At 29.4% G+C, this 20,984-nt stretch overlaps 1 protein-coding gene across 1 annotated transcript in view; it reads left to right on the forward strand.

Moving 5' to 3' along the window:
• Positions 1-20,984, forward strand: part of LOC142334352 (succinyl-CoA:acetate/propanoyl-CoA:succinate CoA transferase) — a 110,715-nt gene that overhangs the window by 71,981 nt on the left and 17,750 nt on the right. Inside the window, exons 4-7 of the mRNA XM_075382328.1 lie at positions 2,842-2,932; positions 10,445-10,633; positions 17,844-18,059; positions 20,209-20,346. Coding sequence (XP_075238443.1) covers positions 2,842-2,932; positions 10,445-10,633; positions 17,844-18,059; positions 20,209-20,346 — 634 coding nt within the window. The remainder of the gene's footprint in view (positions 1-2,841; positions 2,933-10,444; positions 10,634-17,843; positions 18,060-20,208; positions 20,347-20,984) is intronic.

Genomic DNA, 20,984 nt, shown 5'->3' on the forward strand with positions numbered 1-20,984 from the left:
TTGTGGATCACTAAAACAATCTATTCTCGGACTCATTCATGGAGAACTTTCATATTCTTCAGCAGTGGTAACTGCTTGATCTTGGCCAATTGTTTCCATTTGGTGTCTTTCACCACATCATACACTAACGAATTTCAGAGGTACAAGTTACAGGTGGAAGTATTGTCATTAGACTGTGATTTGAGCAGCAAGTTAAATGCATATGTGATACCTTCCCTGGACCTGACAACATTCGTCTCAGTATGCTCTCATACCTTCCTAATTCGGCACTACAACACCTAATGCATATCTATAATGGTTTATTTTCCACGAAAGTTTTCCCACTGGTCTGGTCAGAAGCCTTTGTTGTACCAGTGCTTAAATCTGGTAAAGACAAAGCATACCTCACGCTACCCCGATGTCGTTGACAAGCATTTAATGCGAAGTAACTGAGAGAATGGTGAACCGCAGGCTTTCATGGTACTTAGAGAAACATGGCCTTTTATCTCCAGAACAGTGTGGTTTCCGACAAGGAAGATCTTCTATTGACCATATAGTGTTGTTGGAAGCAGCTATTCAAAACCCTTTCCTTCTTTGGCAGCGCCTTGTTTGCTATCTTCTGTGATATAAGGAAGGTATACGACACAGCCTGGCAACATGGTTTTCTAAACACCCTGAAAGAATGGGGGGAAAGAATGGGTCAAGGGGTCAATATGCTTACTTTTATTAGGTGTTACTTAAAAATTTGAGGGGAGGGCAAGTATTGTAACCCACCAAAATTAGGTATTATGTTGGGTGGTGGCTACACTGTGAAACCACTTGCATTTGACATTATTTCCTAAATGGAGCAGTAGCTTTGCTGTAAACCACCTTTATAGTTCTTAAATGCCTCACTGAGCGTTCTAACATAATTATATTAATGTTTTTTTTAGTAGCCATTTTGAATTTGAGCGATATGTTGCATTTGTTTACATTGCTGAGTAATTGTGTTATTTGTTATTACTGCAGTATATTTTGTATATTTTATGTTATTTACATCAGATAATAGTTTATATTTTAAAATGTTTAATGTTTTACAATTAATCTTTGTATTTTATTGACTTTTTTAGTGGTTTCACTGTGTAACCGCTGCTACAAAAAGGCAGTTATGTCTAAAAAACTTTATGTGATGAACTACTCCATATTTTGTTTGGCAATTTCATACAAATAGATGGCAAAAGTGAAGTAGATTTTTTAGACTCTGAATCAGATAATGATAATAATGATGATTCTCAAATTGACTGGATATACACGAATCAAATATTTCTTGTGATGTTGCCCAATCATAGAATAGTACCATTGATATTCCATTTTAACCAATTAAAAATAAAGAAATGACTCGAACCTGGAATTCAACTAACAAAATTGATCCAGTACCGTGCAGTTTAATTCATTATTATAATATAATATATTGTTTCAGAGAATTAAAAAAAATTTTTGTTTATAATCTTAATAAATAAAATAATAAAATTGTTGTTAAAAGGAATTGATTTTAAACAAAAGAAGAAAAATAAAGAAGTCAGACTTCACTGAACAAATACTTAAAGTAGTAAACATTTTAGATGTTAGTACACAAATCTGTTAAATCTGTATTTCTAATATTTTTCAAAGCACACTTCTGTTTAAAATACAAAATTAATTATCCTTTTGTTTATATTTACTTTCTTATTTGACATTTATTTCAGTTTTACAAAATTTTTAAGAACCTCTTTCATCTTTTTAATAATGCTTTTTTTATTTTCAATTATTGCCACTAACATCTTAAAATTTTAAATTTACATTTAACGTGAGAACAGTTTCGCAAAAAATATTCTCATTGGCAAACATAAAAAATTTCTCTTTGCCCATTTAATGCTGAAGAGTGGTTATTTAAGCAATGGAAGTTGTTTCAAATCATTTATTTTTTAATTTAAAATAAATAGGTTTATGAATATTTTTTCTTTGCATGAACAAAGTAATCTTTTAATTAGTAATAGAGTTCTTTATTGCCCTTCCATAAATGATTCGGCTCAGTGATTTCTTAGTGTTAATTAAATTCATTAGTGTGCCTTGCATGATGTGGTTTATTGCTTTTGAATATCGCTTTACCATTTTCAATTGTGCCTCATGTCACCTCTTTGAAACAGTAGCAATGTAGTTTATATTTAAAAATATGTATTTGACTTTTAGATTTGATTAGCAAATCTTGCAAATTTCTAGATTTTGGAAAAAATCTACTTTTTTACTCTTTTGAGTCTATCACTTGGAATTCTTAATTCCTTGAAAACTGAAGGTTATTGCTTTCTGTATGTGAGGGTCACAGCTTATGACTGTTATAAATTGGTTTTTTTTGTGGGGTTGAACAATCAGAAGATTCTACAATGACAAGCAAGAAATAGACCTGTGGAACCCTAAATGTTTAAAACACTTTCTTTAACATTTATTTATTTCAAGTACTTATCAGTATTTTTTTTATTTTGTATTTTTTATTTCAGAAATTTATCAGTTAATTGTCATCTCTTTGGTCACATTTAACATTTAAACAAATTTATATATATTTCATTTTATATTCAGTTTCATTTTATATTTCAGTATATATATATTTCATTTAAACAAAAAAATTTATATATTCTAAAACTAGGCATATCATCCACTGTGTTATGGAAAATTCTGAAATTTTTACTCACAGTGTATAATAGTTAATCATAAACCATGACTAGAGAAAGTACAGATTAAAATATTATCTAAATTTGATTTTTAAATATTAAATGTATTGGCAATAAATTGTGATTATAGAATAAAGAGAATGATAATTTTAAATAAGCAATAAATTAATTGTTCCAGGTATCTCCACCTGATCAGCATGGTTATTGTTCCTTAGGTACCAGTGTTGACTGTGTTCGTGCTGCTCTAACACATTCCAAAAAAATTATTGGTTAGTCTTTATGTACTTCTTCTTGAATAGGATTTATTATTACTTTCTAAAATCTTCCTTATTGTAGTTTGCCTTAACAGTATAATAAATTATGATAATATTATTAGAATATTGCCATTCTTGCCCTCAGCATAAAATACAGCAAATAAGTTAAAGAATTTATTAAGAACAAAAAAGAATTAAAGACTCAATTTTGACTACACAGAAATTAGTCAAATTAATTTTTTTACAAATTAACCGTAACCTGATTTTAAAATACTAATTTAATTAAAAATTAAAAGTTTTTTGTTTACCTTTAAAGTGTTAAGGATGCAATGCAACAATAAAAAAATAAAAAAAGTAAAGATTTTATTTCTGAATAATTTTATCTCTTTATTCAGAGATTAAATCATCGTTTTTAATTACATAATAGTATACTTTTTCATTTCTTAAAAAAAATTGAACAATTTCTGCAGTCATAAAAAAAGTAAATAAATAGTATTTGCAACATGTGATGTCTTTTTCCATTCAACATGAGGAATACTAACAAGAGTAACCTCTACTCATTAGAAAATATTCCAATGAAACAGAAGCATATCAGCCCATTACTAGCAATTATTACTAGGCTTAAAACATTAACATTGTAAACGTACTCCACAACTACTATAAATGATTTGCTCATTCCTTTCAGGTGGTCAGATCTTGAAATACAAAAAGTGATAAAATGATTTGATCTCTAGGAAAATTTATATAGAAATTAAACACCTGAGCATTCAGTGATTCTAGTAGAACGAACTTGGAAGTATTTGAATTCACCTTATTTTATTCAAAAGAAACAAAAGTATTTATTTGTTTATTTCTGTTTGTTAATTTTAAAGAAAATGTGATTATTATTGTACTAGCTGAAATTGTGTAGGACACAAGTAACCTAAAAAAATCTACCCAAAAAATCCATAATTTATTATGACAAATTAGAGTTTTTGGTTCCATTTTACTCAGCATTTTCAAGAACAAGAAATCTTTAAAGTTTTGATCTTTTTTACATTATAATCAGAGTTTGTATGTATTTAATAATTTTTTGAGATGTTTGTGAAAACCAAATACAAATTAAATTTGTTTACATTTTTTTAAGAGCACCTCCAGGAATCATGGATATTTTTTTATTTTCATTTTTCCACCTATATGTAAATTGTTTCTTTGGGGATTGGAAGCAAAGTTTCATTTCATATTGCTGATGTCCAGTGATATTTTAGTTACATTAGCTCATTTGTGAGATACAGTGATTGAATTATTTATGGCCTATACTTTGTATCATCTTTTACTTGTTTAAATTTCCTTTTCTACAAATTATTTTACACTAAAGAGAAATATTTTTCACATTTAATAAACTTATGACTCTTTTTTGCATAATTTCAGCAAATAGTTTTTTCAAGTAAAATTTAAATACAAATTTATTTATTGTAGTTTGTCTTATAAAATTCCAGTATCCATTTTCTTGCATAGTTTTCATGCTACAAGCTCTCTTCATTTTATATGTTCAATAATATTCTCTGGTCCAAGATAAGACATTAAACAATATTTCTCTTGATTTCTGTAATTGCACACTCTAAATATCTGTGGGAATACCATCCTGGAAATCACAGGATGTGAAGTAAAAATGAATTACAGTAAAACAGTCTGTCTTACAAACGTGTGACAGTAAACTGTATACTGAAAAATTATACTGTGGACCTACTTACTGTTACAATATAGTATTAAAGATGCATCTATAGCACCTATACAACCAGAAACTTATTTGACAACAGGAAGCACACACATTTCACACAATCATGTAAGCACACATTGTACAAATTGACGAACATTAGCCAAATTTGTTGCAGATAAAAGAAAAAAAGAAAATTAATATCTAGTTTTAACTACTTCACCATTGCTGAATTGATTGACCTAGGTTATGAAGTTATCTAAGTTTTTATGTTTATTTTAATACATTGTAGACATTATCTCTTAAAAATTTAATTATTAATAAAATACATTGTACAATGTTAATCATTTTTTTCTATAAGAGTTTCTTTGAACAGTTTCTATATTGTGTTTATTTTAAGTACATTTTACTTTAAAAAACTCTTGGTTTCTCCAGAGAAAAATTTATTACCGTGCATGTTATTTTAAAACTAAATCTAAATCTTATTTTAAACTAATTCTATTTTAAAACTTAACTATGCTATACATAAGAGTTGTTCTGTATATAAATTTTTGTTGTTTTATCTGTATTAAGAAGTAGTTGAAATTTTTTATAAATTTATACATAATATTTATGATATAATATAAGTCAATACTTATAAGACCCATATTCCTCTGTATGAATATATTGTATTTTTATAATCAAAAACCAACTTGAAGAACCCAAGTACAGAATTACAAAATAAATGAAATGATACTAACCTTATTTTTTTATTTATTCCAAAAGCACTTTTGTGGGATCCCACATCCAGTTGTATATAAGATATTATATTACATATCAAGCTTAAAAATTTAAAATTAAAACATTAAAATTACAGTCATATATACGAAAACATATGAAATCAATTAAATAAAATAACTACATGTGTATAAATATGACGTCATAATTAAAAAAATTAAAATTAAATTTAAAAATAAAATAAATAGAAAATTTTTACTATGTAACCTGGGCACCCAGTGTTACATTACTATGTGGATTTGAATTAAAATATTTATATACATTCTGATTATATCTATTTTTATCTAAAAATGTGTTGCCATCTGTTGCCGCTTTTATAAGTGTCATCTTCATAATCTGTCTGAAAGTTGATCAGTTTGGAAATTCTTTTGTATTTATATGTATAAAATCTCTCCAAAATGTCCAAACTTTTACTATTATTATTTAAATTAAATTTCTTGATTTCCACTATTTCCAGATTGTCCAAATATCAGATACAGTACATTTGTTATTAATAAGGTGGTCATCAACGTTAGATAAACCCAATTTATCATTTTCATAATTTCTAATGTGTTGTAAAAATCTAGTTTTAAAAGACCTATTAGTTTATACATATATATATATATATATATATATATATAATCACAATCCGCATGAATTTATAAATAGTGTGATTGTTATTATTTAAATATTTTATTATATGATTGTTTGTCTTGTATGCAGGTTTAAATTTACTTTTATTACAAAAAGGTTTCTGAAATAATCAGTTTATAATGTCAGTATATAGGAAGCCCACAACCAATAAAACTACAATAATAGAAATTCAAATTGTTCATGGTCACACAAAATTAGTACATATACACACACAGAGCAATTAATTACACACAATGTAATAAAAATAAAAGTAAATTAAACACATAAATAGATATTATAAAATAAATTGGTAAACATAATAATTATAATTTTTCTTTAATTGATATTATATACAAAAAACTAATTTCAAAAATTAATACTACAATTCTTATACCTATAAATGATAATGCCAAAAAATTGACAACGTATATTTAAAATATTTATATACTGACAATGTTGTCAGTATATAAAACTAATGGTTTTAGATAACAATAGATATAATCATAATGTATATAAATAATTTAATTCAAATCCACTCAGTAATGTAACATTGGCTAGCCAGGTTACATAGTATAACTTTTCTATTTATTTGATTTTTAAATTTAAATTTAATTTTAATTTTTAATTATGTCATATATATATATATATATATATATATATATATATATGTAGGTATTTTATTTGACTATATGTTTTTGTACATATGACTGTAATTTTAATTTTAAATTGTTATGTCTATTTTATAATTTTATATAATATAACATATATACAACTGATGATGTGGGATCCCGCGAAAGTGCCTTTGGAGTAAAAAAAATAATAAGATGAGTGTCATTTCAGTTAGTTTGTAATTCTGTACTTAGGTTGTTAAACTTAGGTTGTTACTTAAGTTGGTTTTTTATTATAAAAATACAACATATATATATATATAGTTGCCACATATATGTCTAATTTAATATCGGGCGATAACTGTAGTGATGATGTGAGAGGGGTGCACATTATACAGACGTGCGGATACAAGCATCATTCCCATCACGCAGTTCTCCCACCATAGCGGCGCTGCAGCCCCACCACTCTCAGGTTCCAATAAAAGAGCTTGCACAAGAGTGAATTTGCAATTCATTGTCGACCACCACCTAGAGAAGACCAAGTAGAAGAAGATGGAAGAAGACAGAAGAAGTTCCCTGGCCGGCTCAATGTGGGACCTCTCGGCAGATGCCAACATCCCCACCAGAGCAGCAGGCCTGACCGGCCCGCTGAGGGAGTCGCTGGATGCGGACATAACCTTCCCGCTCCAGCTGCAGTTTGCCGGGCTTCAATCGCCCTGGCTGGCGGACTCGGCTGCAGGAGAGCCGGCCCAGCACGGGATTACTCAGGGAGAACCACCTTGGCTGCACCGGTGAAGGACCCGACACGGACCTGACCTGCGGAGCTCTGGGGGCCACCACTGCCACGCTGTAGTAGGGACCCAACTGCTGCTGAGAGAAGCTCAGTTTTGAACTTCAATGGACAAGCCGCAACTCCCTGACCTCGCTGGAAACCAGCTTCCAGACCCAACAGCTCTTCTCAGAGCTATCGTGAAAAATGGCCCTTTTCATGGCCACCACAAGGTTATGAATTACGTGCCATCGAAGCCATTCAGCAACAACAATATATATATATATATATATATATATATATATATATATATATATATATAGTTTCTCAAAGTACTATTCCATTAATAATAATATGTTCTTGTAATTGCTAAGTGTTGACAAATTTATCAAATTGTGTGAAGCCGGTATAATTTCTGTCTATTAACGAATGAACAGCAATTATCCTTATAAATGCAACATTCAATTCTCATCACCAGATCTATTTCTAAAATAAGAATGTGTCTGCAAAATAATTGACCTCGTCACATTTAGCTTTATTTATTAACTTGAATAAGTGGTCATTTTTTAAAGTTAATTATGCAGAATGTCGAAGGAATATTGATTATTGATGATGCTCTCATATATGAAGAATTTATAAAACATATAAAACTGGAGATTTCTTAGAAATTGGTAAATTTTCTTAGAGGTACTACTACAGATGCTATTGTGAGTTTATAATGAACTATTTGGTTAACTTTATTGTTGATTAAATCATTAGTATTTTGAGAAAACCCTATTTCTTCTAACATATCAACAGTTTTAAAAAATTATTATTAATATTCTTCAGTAAACCACTTTTATGTATAATTGATAAAAAATGTCCTTTTTCATACATAGAGCAATAAGTCTAATTATTCAATTATCTAAAATACCACTTAAAAACACATTTTACAAAGTGATCTCAAACTACTCTCCAAAGGGGTTTGGAAAAGTTTATTTCCAGTAGATAACATTTTGGATATCTTGTTAAATTGTATGAAAAAGAAATTACTTCTGTTAATAATTAAATTTAAGTTACCCTTCTGTGCTATGTTAAACCAAAAAAGGTTAACTACATGTATTTTTGGATTTAAAATACAGGGGTACAAAAAAAAGGTGTGCTGTTGATTTAAGGCTAGAATCAAAAGAGTAAAAAGGACAGTTTTAGTTGTGCTTGTTTTAGCCTTACTTTTCTTTATAATTGACAGTGCCACTAGCAAATATGGCATTCCTGAACAGAAAGTCTGTGTGTCTTGCAGTTTGGTAATGTGAATCTGTAGTTGAAGTTCAACTTCTGTCAGTAAAAAGTTTAATTATGATCCTCCAAGTGACAGTAATATTTGTATGGTACAATTGGTTTGAAACAATCTTATCTCTGTGTAAAGGAAAGAGTACAGGACAAATAAGGGTGACTTAAGAAAATGTTGAATGTTTTTGGGGATCTTTCTTATGTAGTTTGGAAAGTAGGTCTGCATAGTCTGAAACATAGGAATGCCGGCTGTGAACTAGCAATGCCAGTGATGGCAGTAACAATCTGGAATGTTTTTATTTGCTCTAGATAATGTTAAATCAATATAAAGGTTTTTCCAGATTTATAATTGAAAAATGCAGTCATGTATTATGTTGCAATTCTCTGTAATTATATTGGCAAATAATCTAATAACTTCTTAAAAAATACTCTCCTGCATCTTAAGTTTCATTTTTTAAAATACATTCTACCATATAAATAAGGTGCTTTATTTTTTACAAGTTAATTGTTACAGCTAACCTGTAATTTTATTTGCAGATTTTTTGGGTTCTGTCTGGGTTTTAAAAGCATTAGCTAGCTATTGTTAAGTGGTGATCATCATTTTGATTTTATTTCTAGACACTGTCATTGTTTTTTGTAACTGTAATAGAGAATCGTACTTCATTAAATAATTTATAATAAATTTAGCAGCATAATGAGATATGTCTAGTAATCTTCTTAATTTTGTTGAATATACTGTTTTCAAGTTATATTTCATTATAGTTTTAATAGTCTGAAATTTATTGTAATGAGACATTTTACAGCGTTCAGTATAATGCAAGGGTCATTCAAATATAAATCAGAATTTATTTACGTAGCTTTATTATATTAGATAAAATTACAAATAAATAAATTTATTTTTTCTACAATAGTTTCCTTCAACAAAAATACATTTTTTCCACCGGATCCCCTCATAAAAAAGGGGAGGGGAAGGGATCGGAAAGCTTCCCGATCCCCTCTTAAAAAACAAGATGGCTGCCCCAACAACCAAATCAATCGGCAGCACACTTTTTTGAGTCCCAAAACATAGTTGCCAGAACTTTTCCAGCGAGCAAGTGTTTCTTGGCCTTCATTGATGCCCCTCATTACTTTTCCTCACTCCGTACCTGTTCTCTTGCTTTACAGATTGTACTGCTGGATCCATGTTTCATCGCAGGTCACAGTACGGTCCAAAAATGCCTGTCCTTCTTTCTCAAAGCGATTCAGAAGCTGCTGATGTATGTCTTTGCAGATATTTCTCTGTACCTTGGGGAGATGTGGAATCCACCTTATCGACATTTCACTGTATCAAAGAATGTCTGACAACAATGTGTACACCTTCCCAACACCTTTGCCCACCTCTTATTCAATTTCAGCGGCAGTCACCTTCTACAAAGTCACAAATGCCTGAATGTTGTCAACGTTGACTGATCCACGAATGACGTTTGTGACTTTCTTCTTTTTCCATTGCATCACGATCACTTCAGAATTTTTTGGCCCGATCCAAACACGAGTTTTTGACAGAATAGCATCTCCAAACTGTACATGGAGATGCATCCAACTAACTACCTGCAGCACCCCACCACATCATTGTTCTTCCTCAGTCCATGCGGCAAAATTCCATTTATATTTGAGTGACCTCATAACAGAGGTAATAAAACATGAAAATCTGAATTATAACTCTAGTACGGTTTTTATCAAAATAAATTATTGTCCATTAATTATCTGAAAATAATGTATTTTGTTATAGTATTGAAATGTATAAATTTTCTGTTTAGCATTAGTTAACTGTCATATGCCAAGGACTTTTGGAGGTGCATTAATACATCAGTCACATTTTGATTTTGCTGTAAAACATGATGAACATCTTCCAGCTCATCCTAGTAAACCCCCAAAACCATACGAAGTACAAATTGGTAAGCTAATTGCCGAAAACTTGGTCGAGGATGGTGCCACATTACAAATGGGTTAGTACTTTTTTTTTTGTCTTTTAGATGAACTTAAGAAAATATTATTTGTTGTAGTAATTTATAAAAAGTGTAAGTTATATGCAAAGAAATTATGCAGATAGTGACTGTTCTGAACATGTTGATATTAATGTTGCATGTAACATGGTTTGAATGTATGAAAGCATGAAAGAGATTTAATGTTGCTGTATCATTCAGATACCTAGAGTATGGTCTTTCTTAAAAATATGTTATCTAATTGCAGACTCCATAAACACAATCTTATCTTTGTAAATAAAAAAAAAAAAACTAAAATATGTACTCTGTAAAGGTCTGCCAAGTAGCGAGTACTGGCTGTGCCTACTAGACAGTAATTATTTCATGCCCAGTTGACAGGATATGATCTGAAGAAGCACATTATGCCACATAATTATATAATTGATAGAGGTACATTCATATTTATTCATTGTTAATGAATTAAAATACTTAAAATAGAGTAGTAGGAAGAAGCACATCCGATTCATCAATTTGAGTTATTAAAAATATACTGGAGTTTTTGAAGTTATTTTTTTTATTTTTATTATTTTTAGCTTATTTGATGGAAAGTCAACCTTATTCCACTTACATAAATTTTTTTTTCCGTGACATGTACTTTTGGGTCATTCATTTTAACCATATTTAGTATTATTGACCTATATCACTCATTACTATACTGCTATGTTCATTATTTTATATTTGCTTGAAACAATAATTAATTTATTATTCATTAAATTAACTGTAGTCCATCTACTTCAAACTCTTTGCCACTCTTATGACACTACTTAATTAAATCCTAAAGTAACCCAGTTGTGGCATGAAATGTTACTAATTTACAGTATTAGGTCCCAGAAATCTAATTCCAGTTTCAGCAATTTCTAACTATTAGTTAAACTATTGTTTATTTATTTACTTTTATTTCTTTATGATTTGGGTAAAATTAGTGGTTATTTCCATAAATATTTAATAATTAAATTGAAACTAATTGTTGAAGCTTGATTCTTCTACAGTATTTTCCATAAAAATTAACAACTGAAACCTGACAAATTCTGCCTCTGTTATATTTAAATATTCTATATTTTTCTAACATTTCAAGCTTAATTTTTTCTGATAAATCTTTTATAATTTAATTAATTTCAATAAAACTAATTTTTGATTGAAACAAGCAATACTTTTTTATTGAATATTTATGAAAGAAAGTATTACTTTCAGATTCATTCCATTTTATAATCTAATTTCTATATTCTCCAAACAATTTTTTTCTTCAAATGAGCCATTTCCTCTTCACAGACATGTTATTTAATGCTTCCAGTAAATATATTTTAAAATGTGATTTCTACAGTTTTTTTTTAACAGTGTTTTGTTTTCACAGAATTTATCGAGTAATCCATTTGGCGTGGCACATTTTAAGTTTCAACAGGATTTTACAGTATGCTTCAGCATTAATAATCTTTCTGCATTCTATAAAATACCCTTCTTATACTAAAAAATAGTGGCCATGATTTTTAGAAATGAAGATTCATGATTAAACTTCTTTGCTTTCAGAGGTGATAAAAGTCACAGTTGTATTGTTTATTTGTTTGTTTAAATCTACCTTTATGTGGGAAATAAGAAATCCAGTTATTATTCCAATGTTGATGTGTTTAAATAGCCTAGTATCTTTTGCCATGAAGTGGCTTGAACATTGCTTGAACAAGTGCCAGTGTTGTGGCTTGAACATTGCTCTATTCAGAATCAAACATCATTAGTAACTTCAGCTGAATAATTGATATGTTTAAGGTAGTCCTAAAAGAAAGACTAGGATGAATTAAATATGAAGAATATATTGGGAATCTGTATTGCACTATATCTCCTTGACTGTTTGTTAGCAATTTTTTCATTCAGTCATTCTGTTACATAATTAGAAATATAAGTAAGCACACTATAATATTTCTCTGGTATATTCCCTTCAATTAAAAATGAACCAGTGACATCATTTCAGAGACCTTGCTAACCATTAAGATTTTCAATATATTGAGATTGATTTTTCAGTTATTTCTCAAGGATTAATTTAAGATTGCTATGAAATATCCAATCTTGTATTTGCCAGTTTTTGATATAAGTAAACTCATTATAAAATATTAAATTTTTATTTTTTTAACAACGTTTTGAATTTCCTGCGTGAAGCATATACTTCATATTTTGCTTCCAATATCTTGTCTTGTGCATTTGTCTTCCAGTATCGTCTGAAGTTATGTTTTTTTTTTTGAGATACCTCTTTAATAACATGCTGTGTATAAAATAAATTAGGATGTACGTCCTCATTTTTAATATCTGTTTTTCTGTGTGTTCAATGATAGATATCACACCTTAACTTTCAGTCTGCAACAGTGTTTTTCTTTCTTCTACCACCCTAGTTGCAAAGAAGTTTCAGCCATGTTTTGCGCAGATTTAAATCAGAAATTAATCTACATAGTTTTCAGGAAATAACTGTGCAGGTCTCCAGTAATTCTCCCATTATTTTTTGTACAAGAAAATTGCATTATTAACAAAATAGAATAATTTTGAAAAATTTGAACACAATCATTACATTACAGCAGTGTACAATTTTTCCAGTAAATATGACAAATTAGCTTTCTCAGCATGTCAAATAAAATGACATAATAAATGAAACATTACTAGTTTATACAAATTAAATTGACTGTGAAAAAAAATCTTATTGGAAATTTAAAACAACTTAAGAAAAAGAATACTGCCAATTTAATTTATTATAGAGTATCTAACGCATAAATTTATCAGTCTTTCAGAATTTTTAGATTCTGAACTCTCATTTGCCTATTTTTAACACAAAAATAAAAATATTTGATCTGTTCATGAAATCTGTACAATATGAGGTTTGATAAAAAGAAATACACAGACTTTTAATTTTTCTCAAAATCATTTATGTATCCATCAATATTGATTTTGTCTTCTTCGAAGCACTCCCCGTCGGATATAATACATTTGTGATGGCTGTTTTTCCAATCTTTGAAGCACCTCTGAACAAAATTTTTGGTATGGTGTTTAGCACCAGTGATTCTGTCGTTATCTCTCAGTGTTGGCAAAATATTGTCCTTTCATGGTTTTTTCAGCTTGCGGAATAGGAAGAAGTCACAGAAGGCCATGTTCAGTGAATACTGAACACGCTAAGCCATCATAACGGTGTGGTTTTTGGCCAAAGATTCACGAACAAGCAGTGAAGTGTGAACAAGTGCATTATTTTTGTGCAATTGCCATGAATCTTTTTGCTACAAGTCCAGAAGATTTCTTCAGATTGCTTCACACAAACGGTATAGAACGGCTAGTACTTTTTGATCATACAATCTGGTGGCAAGAACTCATGATACCCTAAACCATTGAAATCGAAGAACACAATGATCAGAACCCTCTCATTCAATTGAGCTTGACAAGCATTTTTCGGTCTTTGCTCTTCAGGAAGCTTCCAGTGTGATGTTTGAGCCTTAATTTTTACATCCTACCCGTACACCTTACCAGTTACTTATTTACCATTACCTATTTGAGCAGTTCTGGATCATCATTCAGCATTGCTTTTGGTAAAAAATTCAACAATTTGGAACAAATTTTGCTGCCACACGTTTCATGCCCAAAACATTCAAAAAAATTGCTTGGCATGAGCCAGATGATATGCGAACATTATCAGCAACTTCTCTGATACTGATTTGGCAATTGTCCATTATAATTTTTTTCACTTCAAAATTTTCATTGGTTGTTGATGTGCTAAGACATCCAGAGCACTTGTCATCTTCAGTGTCATCACAACCCTCTTGGAAATGTTTGTACAAAATGTAAAAATTTGTTTTATTCATGGGTCAATCTATTTCAAGTGTCCCAAAAAACATAAGCTGGTTGCTTGACCAATCCAAAAAAAACTGAAACACCCACTTGTTACCTACATGTTTCAGGGCCTTAAAACTATTTTTTTTAAATTTTTTATTTAAGCAAAATGGTCTGTGGCGGCCATTTTTTTTACAGGCACACATCTACTTTTGTGATGTAAAAAACTATCGGTCCCAGAAGGATGAAACAAAAAGCAATTTAATCATATTTTCTGAAGGTAAAAGATTGGTCCAGTGGTTTATTTACCTATCTCTCTTCTTTCTGTGAGAAAATTAACAATGAAGTTGAACATGGAAAACTGTGAAATTTCACTTTTGGTCATTTTTTCAAGAGGCAGGGATGGCATATACAGTTTGAATTATTTTTTTTATATGCAGGTGTATATGCTAGTAGTTTTACCATAAATAATATTAGTGGTGATATACTGACCCCTAAATGTTTATGAATTTTTAGAAACTAGTTTTTTTAAACAAATTCAAATGTTGGCTTCAAATAACTCTTGATGGGGCTGGTTTGCACCAACTTAGTGTTTTTGTAAATATTTATGGCAAATAAAAAAGTTTCTTATGTATTGTACTAACAAAAAAGTTATAATCTCTCAAAAGTCATGAAAAACCTGTTAAAAACTTACCATTTTGACTCATTAAATAACATGAGTGCTCCATCCAAGGGGATGGAGCACTTGTTTCTTGTTTTTTTTGCACTTAACATTTTTTTGTATTTTATATTAAACACAGGATGGAATTTGAGATACTGTAAAGATATGAACAGGTCACTGACTAATGTCAGACTGGCCAGTCTGTAACTGCAAACCTAAATTATTTGCAACAAGCATAAATGAGCATGTTACAACATGAATTTTCCTGACGATTGGAAATGGTTTCAAGCAACTGTTATATAATATGAACACTGCAGTTGACTGGTTCAAACAAGTCAGTTTTAACTATAGTAATAAGTATACAAATATTAAGACAAGAAACTTCCTTGGAGCACTTATTTAGTGAGTTAAAAAGGTATTGCTTTTAACAGGTTTTCATGATTTTTTTTTGAGAGGTTATAACTTTTTTATTTGCCATAAACATCTACAAAAACAATAAGTTGGTGCAAACCAGCCCCATCAGAGTTGTTTGAAGCAACATTTGAATTTGTTGAAAAAAATTAGTTTCCAAAAATTCATAAACATTTAGGAGTAAGTATATCACCATTCATATTATTTATGGTAAAACTACTATCATACACATACATATAAAAAAATAATTCAAACTGTGTATGCCATCCTTGCCTCCTGAAAAAATGATCAAAAGTGACATTTCACCATTTTTCATGTTCAACTTTATTGGTAATTATCTCATAGAAAGAAGAGAGATAGAAATAAACCACTTGACCAATCGTTTACCTTGAGAAAATATGATTAAATTGCTTTTTGTTTGATCCTTCCAGGATCAATAGTTTTTTAGTTACGATTTTTTTCCATAAACCCTTACAGTCACAAAAATAGGTATGTGCACCATAACAAGAATGGCCGCCACAGGTAAACTGCTTAAATAAAAAATTTAGAAAAAATAGTTTTAAGGTCCTGATACATGTAGGAAACAAATGGGTAAGTTTCAATTTTTTTTTAATTCGTCTAGCAACCATCCTCGGGTCACTTCAAATGGATTGATACTCATAGAAGAATTGCCAAAAGCAACATTTGATGTTACCAATGCAATACTGCACTTTATTCCATTCTTAAGGCAAAATTTAATGCAAATTCTTTGTTCAATTTTTGTACAAGTTATAAATCGCTGACCATATGAAAACAGGTGTAGTCTTTTCTAAAGCCAACGATAAACCAAGCATCCAATATGCTTCCGAATGTAAATATATGTTTAGGAAAAAGTGTACCAAAGCAACAACAAAAAATTATGACAGTTGAATTTATACAGCACGGAAAATTTAAAAATAACATATATTTTTGCTCAAACCTTATATATTAAAACTTGAAGGTATATCTTTGAATGTGTTTACAGTTTGCAGAATGATTTTTTTACCAATATTTATCAGTGTGATTAAAATTGTTTAATTTGTACATTTACTGTTTGAAAAGTATGAATTGCCTACCCCTCATCTTCTTCTACAAGGGACCTACTGCCACCCATTTTTAATAGTGTAAAATAGTATCCCAAGGTCACTAATTAGTTTTTAAAATTTCAAAAACTACAAGCATAAAATGTTATTGGCAATTAGAAATGGACGTCTGAAACTTGTGCTATATACTGATTAACTCTTCCCTGTTCTTCGGTTTACTGAAGTATCCAGTTATAGTTTATAACTGTTCAGTATCAAAATTATGAATTTGGTATGATAACTATAAATTTTTTTAAATTATAAACTTAAAATAATTTATATAAAAGGTTTTGCTGTTCCAATGACACTAATGATATGGGTTTAGTAAACAAATGTAGTTAATCAATTGTATCTCTTAGATTATTTTTATTAATTGATGTTTTTTTAAATATCTGCATAACTGCTAATCAAGTTTTTTGTAATGACTTAAAGATGTGGAAAAAGAATGGTTGTGAAATTCTAGCCTACATGATTGTAAGCTAGAATTTATTGACATTCATTAAATAAATTAGATGTAGGTGTAATTTTCATTTAAAATTTAGAAGATTAGTATTAGCTCCAATGAGCTTCAATAAAGAACCAGCTCTTCCACCAGACTATTTGGAGATTCTACTGAACTGGCTTCATCGTTAGGTGGTATAAACTAAAAGATTATACTTAACAGAGAGAAGGGATTGATCCCCAGAGGGATTGTCTGTGACCTGAGTAGGATGTAGAGTAGTTTTATTGCCTTTGTCAGGATTAGGTACTGAAATTGGGGTTATACCTGTTATTTCCTAACATAAGCATTACTTTGCAAATATCATACAGATATTTTTATAGAGTGGGTATAACCCACTCTATAAAAATATCTGTACACTTGTGTTTTTAAAGTAGTATACGTGATTTTTCTAACTGTGTAAGCTTAACTTGAGCGGAGTAGTTGCACTCATTTACCCAGAGCCAGTTAAATTTGATATTTTAATATATATGTATTATTGATGAATCAATTAAAAGTTAATAACTGGTTTGTTTAATTTAAACATTTGGAAGTAACATATCAAGGAAAAATGCGACTTAGTATAGTTGAAATCGTTTTCTTAATGTGGTGACTAAATTTGAATTGTTTGTAATTGTTTTTGTGAACAATGTCATTTGTTGAAAACCTTAATGTGTTTTTGTTGTTTGTGCTATATATTGAATGTTGTATTTTTTAAATTTTTTTTAACAGGTATTGGCAGTATTCCAGATGCTGTATTATCTGCATTGCCTAACCACCAAGATCTTGGTATCCATTCAGAAATGTTTGCAAATGGTGTAATTGATTTAGTTAATAAGGGTGTTATTACCAATAATAAAAAACCCATACACACAGGCCGTATTGTTTCTAGTTTTTTAATTGGTAGTCAAGAACTATATGACTTTGTTGATAACAATCCATTTGTTGGTAAGTGTTAAGAAATTTCTTCCATTTTATTTTTATTTTTGCAAACTTGGCTCTATATTTTTAAGTTTTGTTTTAGGAAACTGCCCTGCTCATCTCAGATTCCAAATTTAAGTAATATTAAAGTGTTACATTCATACATCAACTTGTGTATAAAGTTGTTAGCATTGCAACTCTCCACTCTCCTAATAAAATGTTTTGATAACATTAGTCATTACTTTAGTATTCTTAAAATAGCCAATTAGTTAGGCTAAGTATCATTATTAACTGTATACAACTGCTTTAAATAAGTAAATTCTCAATCTATCTTGACCTGAATCAAGAGATGACGTAACATCAAAAATAACATTTCTTTATCAGAGTCAGATACGTTAATGATTTGAACTAGAGAATTCATAAACATTAATACAATGTTGTATTTAAGTTTGCAAACAAAAAAATATTTTAATAATTTGCTAAAGAAGGATAATACTGTTGTAATAGCAATTCTGACAGTGGTTGAGTTTTCCTATTAAAGTTATTAGTGCAGCATAAAACAGTTTTAGTTAGGTGAAGTAGAAATAAATATTTAAATTGTTGACCAGATTTTATGATTACATCAGTGCGAGGTTTTGATATATTTAAATCACTCGATGAAATAAAATATTTACATGCATAAAATGTAATGGAGAAGTCATCAAACACTGACTAGTACTTACCTCCATGGCTTTTAATATATGTAAGATTTATTATCTATACATCATGTAAGAAGAGGTAATTTTTTTTTTGCTGAAGTGCTAGAAGCGCTAGAATTGAAGACCAGCTGATTTCAAAAGTATGTTGAAAATTGCCCAGCTGGTGTGGAAATGTTTATTTATTACTATTTTTTTAACCAATCACAACTGCTCCAGGATCAGTTAAAATTAATTTTTCTAAACCAGATTTATTAGAATACCTAAATCAATTTCTGAGATATTAATTTTCATTGTAAAAAATTAATAGAAATATCATTTTCAGATCTTAACTTTTCAGAACTCTTGTAATTGATTTTAAGAACGTGCAACTGAAATAAAGTATTGGATTACTTTTTATATTCCTAGTATATTAGAATATGTTTTATTAATATATAATATGAATTATTTTTAGTTAACTTTTTTTTATTCACGTTATTTCTTTTAATGTCTTTCATAATAACATGAATTGTATTTATAGTACTTAGGTGTTAAATTATATTATATTTTAAAAGATTAGCATGTGAAGGAGACATGCTGGCTCTACTTCCTTTTCCATACTGACAATTCCTCTAACAGCTAGCTGAATGCATTATCCATATATATTTAGTTATTTTAAATTTATATAAAACATACAAAGTTTATATATATTTATGTGTATTTATATTTATACATATATTTAATTTTCCATAGTTTTAAAAAAGTAAATTTGTGAACATAAAAAAAAATAATTTTTACTTATATATTTGTGAGTTTATGTTTAATCATTTTTTCTACGGGTGATCTTAAATTGTTATCCTCCCTTACTTTCCTTTTATTATTTTATTAGAAGTTAATTTTTTAGTGCTGTGTAAGTTTAAAGAAACAAGCAAAATAGAAATTAAAGCTGAAAATGGGTTTGTTCTTGTTGCAATATAAGCATAAAATTTTATACAATGGAATTAAAAAATTATGTTTTTATCCATGATAGTTGATATTAATTTTTAAATTTGTTTTAAAATTTTCTAATAAAATACTAAAAAATCTTCTTTTCTTGAGAATGTTTTCGTCTTTGCAACCATCCTAGTGACTGGTAGAGAGCTGTTCTCACATTGGCATCAACTGATGTTACTACAGGAAATTTTTTTAATAATTTGGCAGGAAAAATATGTGGAATGTGTCAGAAACTGAGTTGAATTTAAATTATGTCTGTTCATTTAGTATATTATTGTTGTGCGTTTTTATATGTGCACTAGTCGTATTTTCTAGTTTGTGTGTATATGCTTGCATGCAGGGTAAATTTGTTAACTTTTGAGTCACATAGGAGTTTGTTAATTTTGTTACTTAATGTTTCACGTAATTTAATCTACAAACTTTAAATTCAATAGAATATTTTCAGAATTAAAACATGTTAATTTAAAACATTGCCTTCATAATTTTTATTTCATTAATTAATTTTGCAGAGATGCATGAGGTTGATTACACTAACAGCACAGCTATAATTCGTCAGCATCCAAAAATGACAGCAATAAATTCCTGCATTGAAGTTGATCTCACTGGGCAAGTTGTTTCGGATTCAATTGGTACTCGCATGTATTCAGGTCAGTATTGTAGTACACATTAGAATTGCACAACCTTAATATCTTATTATGATGTATTCATTTAACTTTAGTTATGCTATTTGAATATTACTTTCATACTGTATCATAATATTTTACTTCTTTTATTTTTTTTTAACTCTGTTCCAATTTTAGGCTAAAAATGCTCTTAAGACAGAGCCATCAATTTCATGCATTAAAACTACACTCCCCATTGCTTAACTTTGGTCCCTGTGGTAGGTATCGCTTATTGAATGTGGTTTTAGCCATTGGCACTTTATTTTATACTCTTCAATCTCCAGTTTATTACTCGCATTGCAAGTGTAGTAGAACCAATAGTTTGTAAGAGATGCAGTTCAGCAGTTTACCACCTAACCAAAGATATAAACTGTCGTTACCAATAGCTAATAAGGAAGGGCAGCGCTAGCCAATAATTCAAGTGGTGTTGGAATTATATAATACATTTGAAGCTGTGAGGTCTATTAAGATTTAAATTATCTCAATTTAGGTGGTAACTATAGCAATATATCCATCATTAATCTATAATTGTTAGAAACAGTACTGATAGCTTTTAATTTTAGTTTTAGGGAGAAAAAGTGAAAATTCAATGAGAAGTGAGGATATAGCCATTTCTCTTACAA

This window comes from Lycorma delicatula, chromosome 1, assembly GCF_047948215.1.
Source record: "Lycorma delicatula isolate Av1 chromosome 1, ASM4794821v1, whole genome shotgun sequence".
Taxonomy (NCBI): Eukaryota; Metazoa; Arthropoda; class Insecta; order Hemiptera; family Fulgoridae; genus Lycorma; species Lycorma delicatula.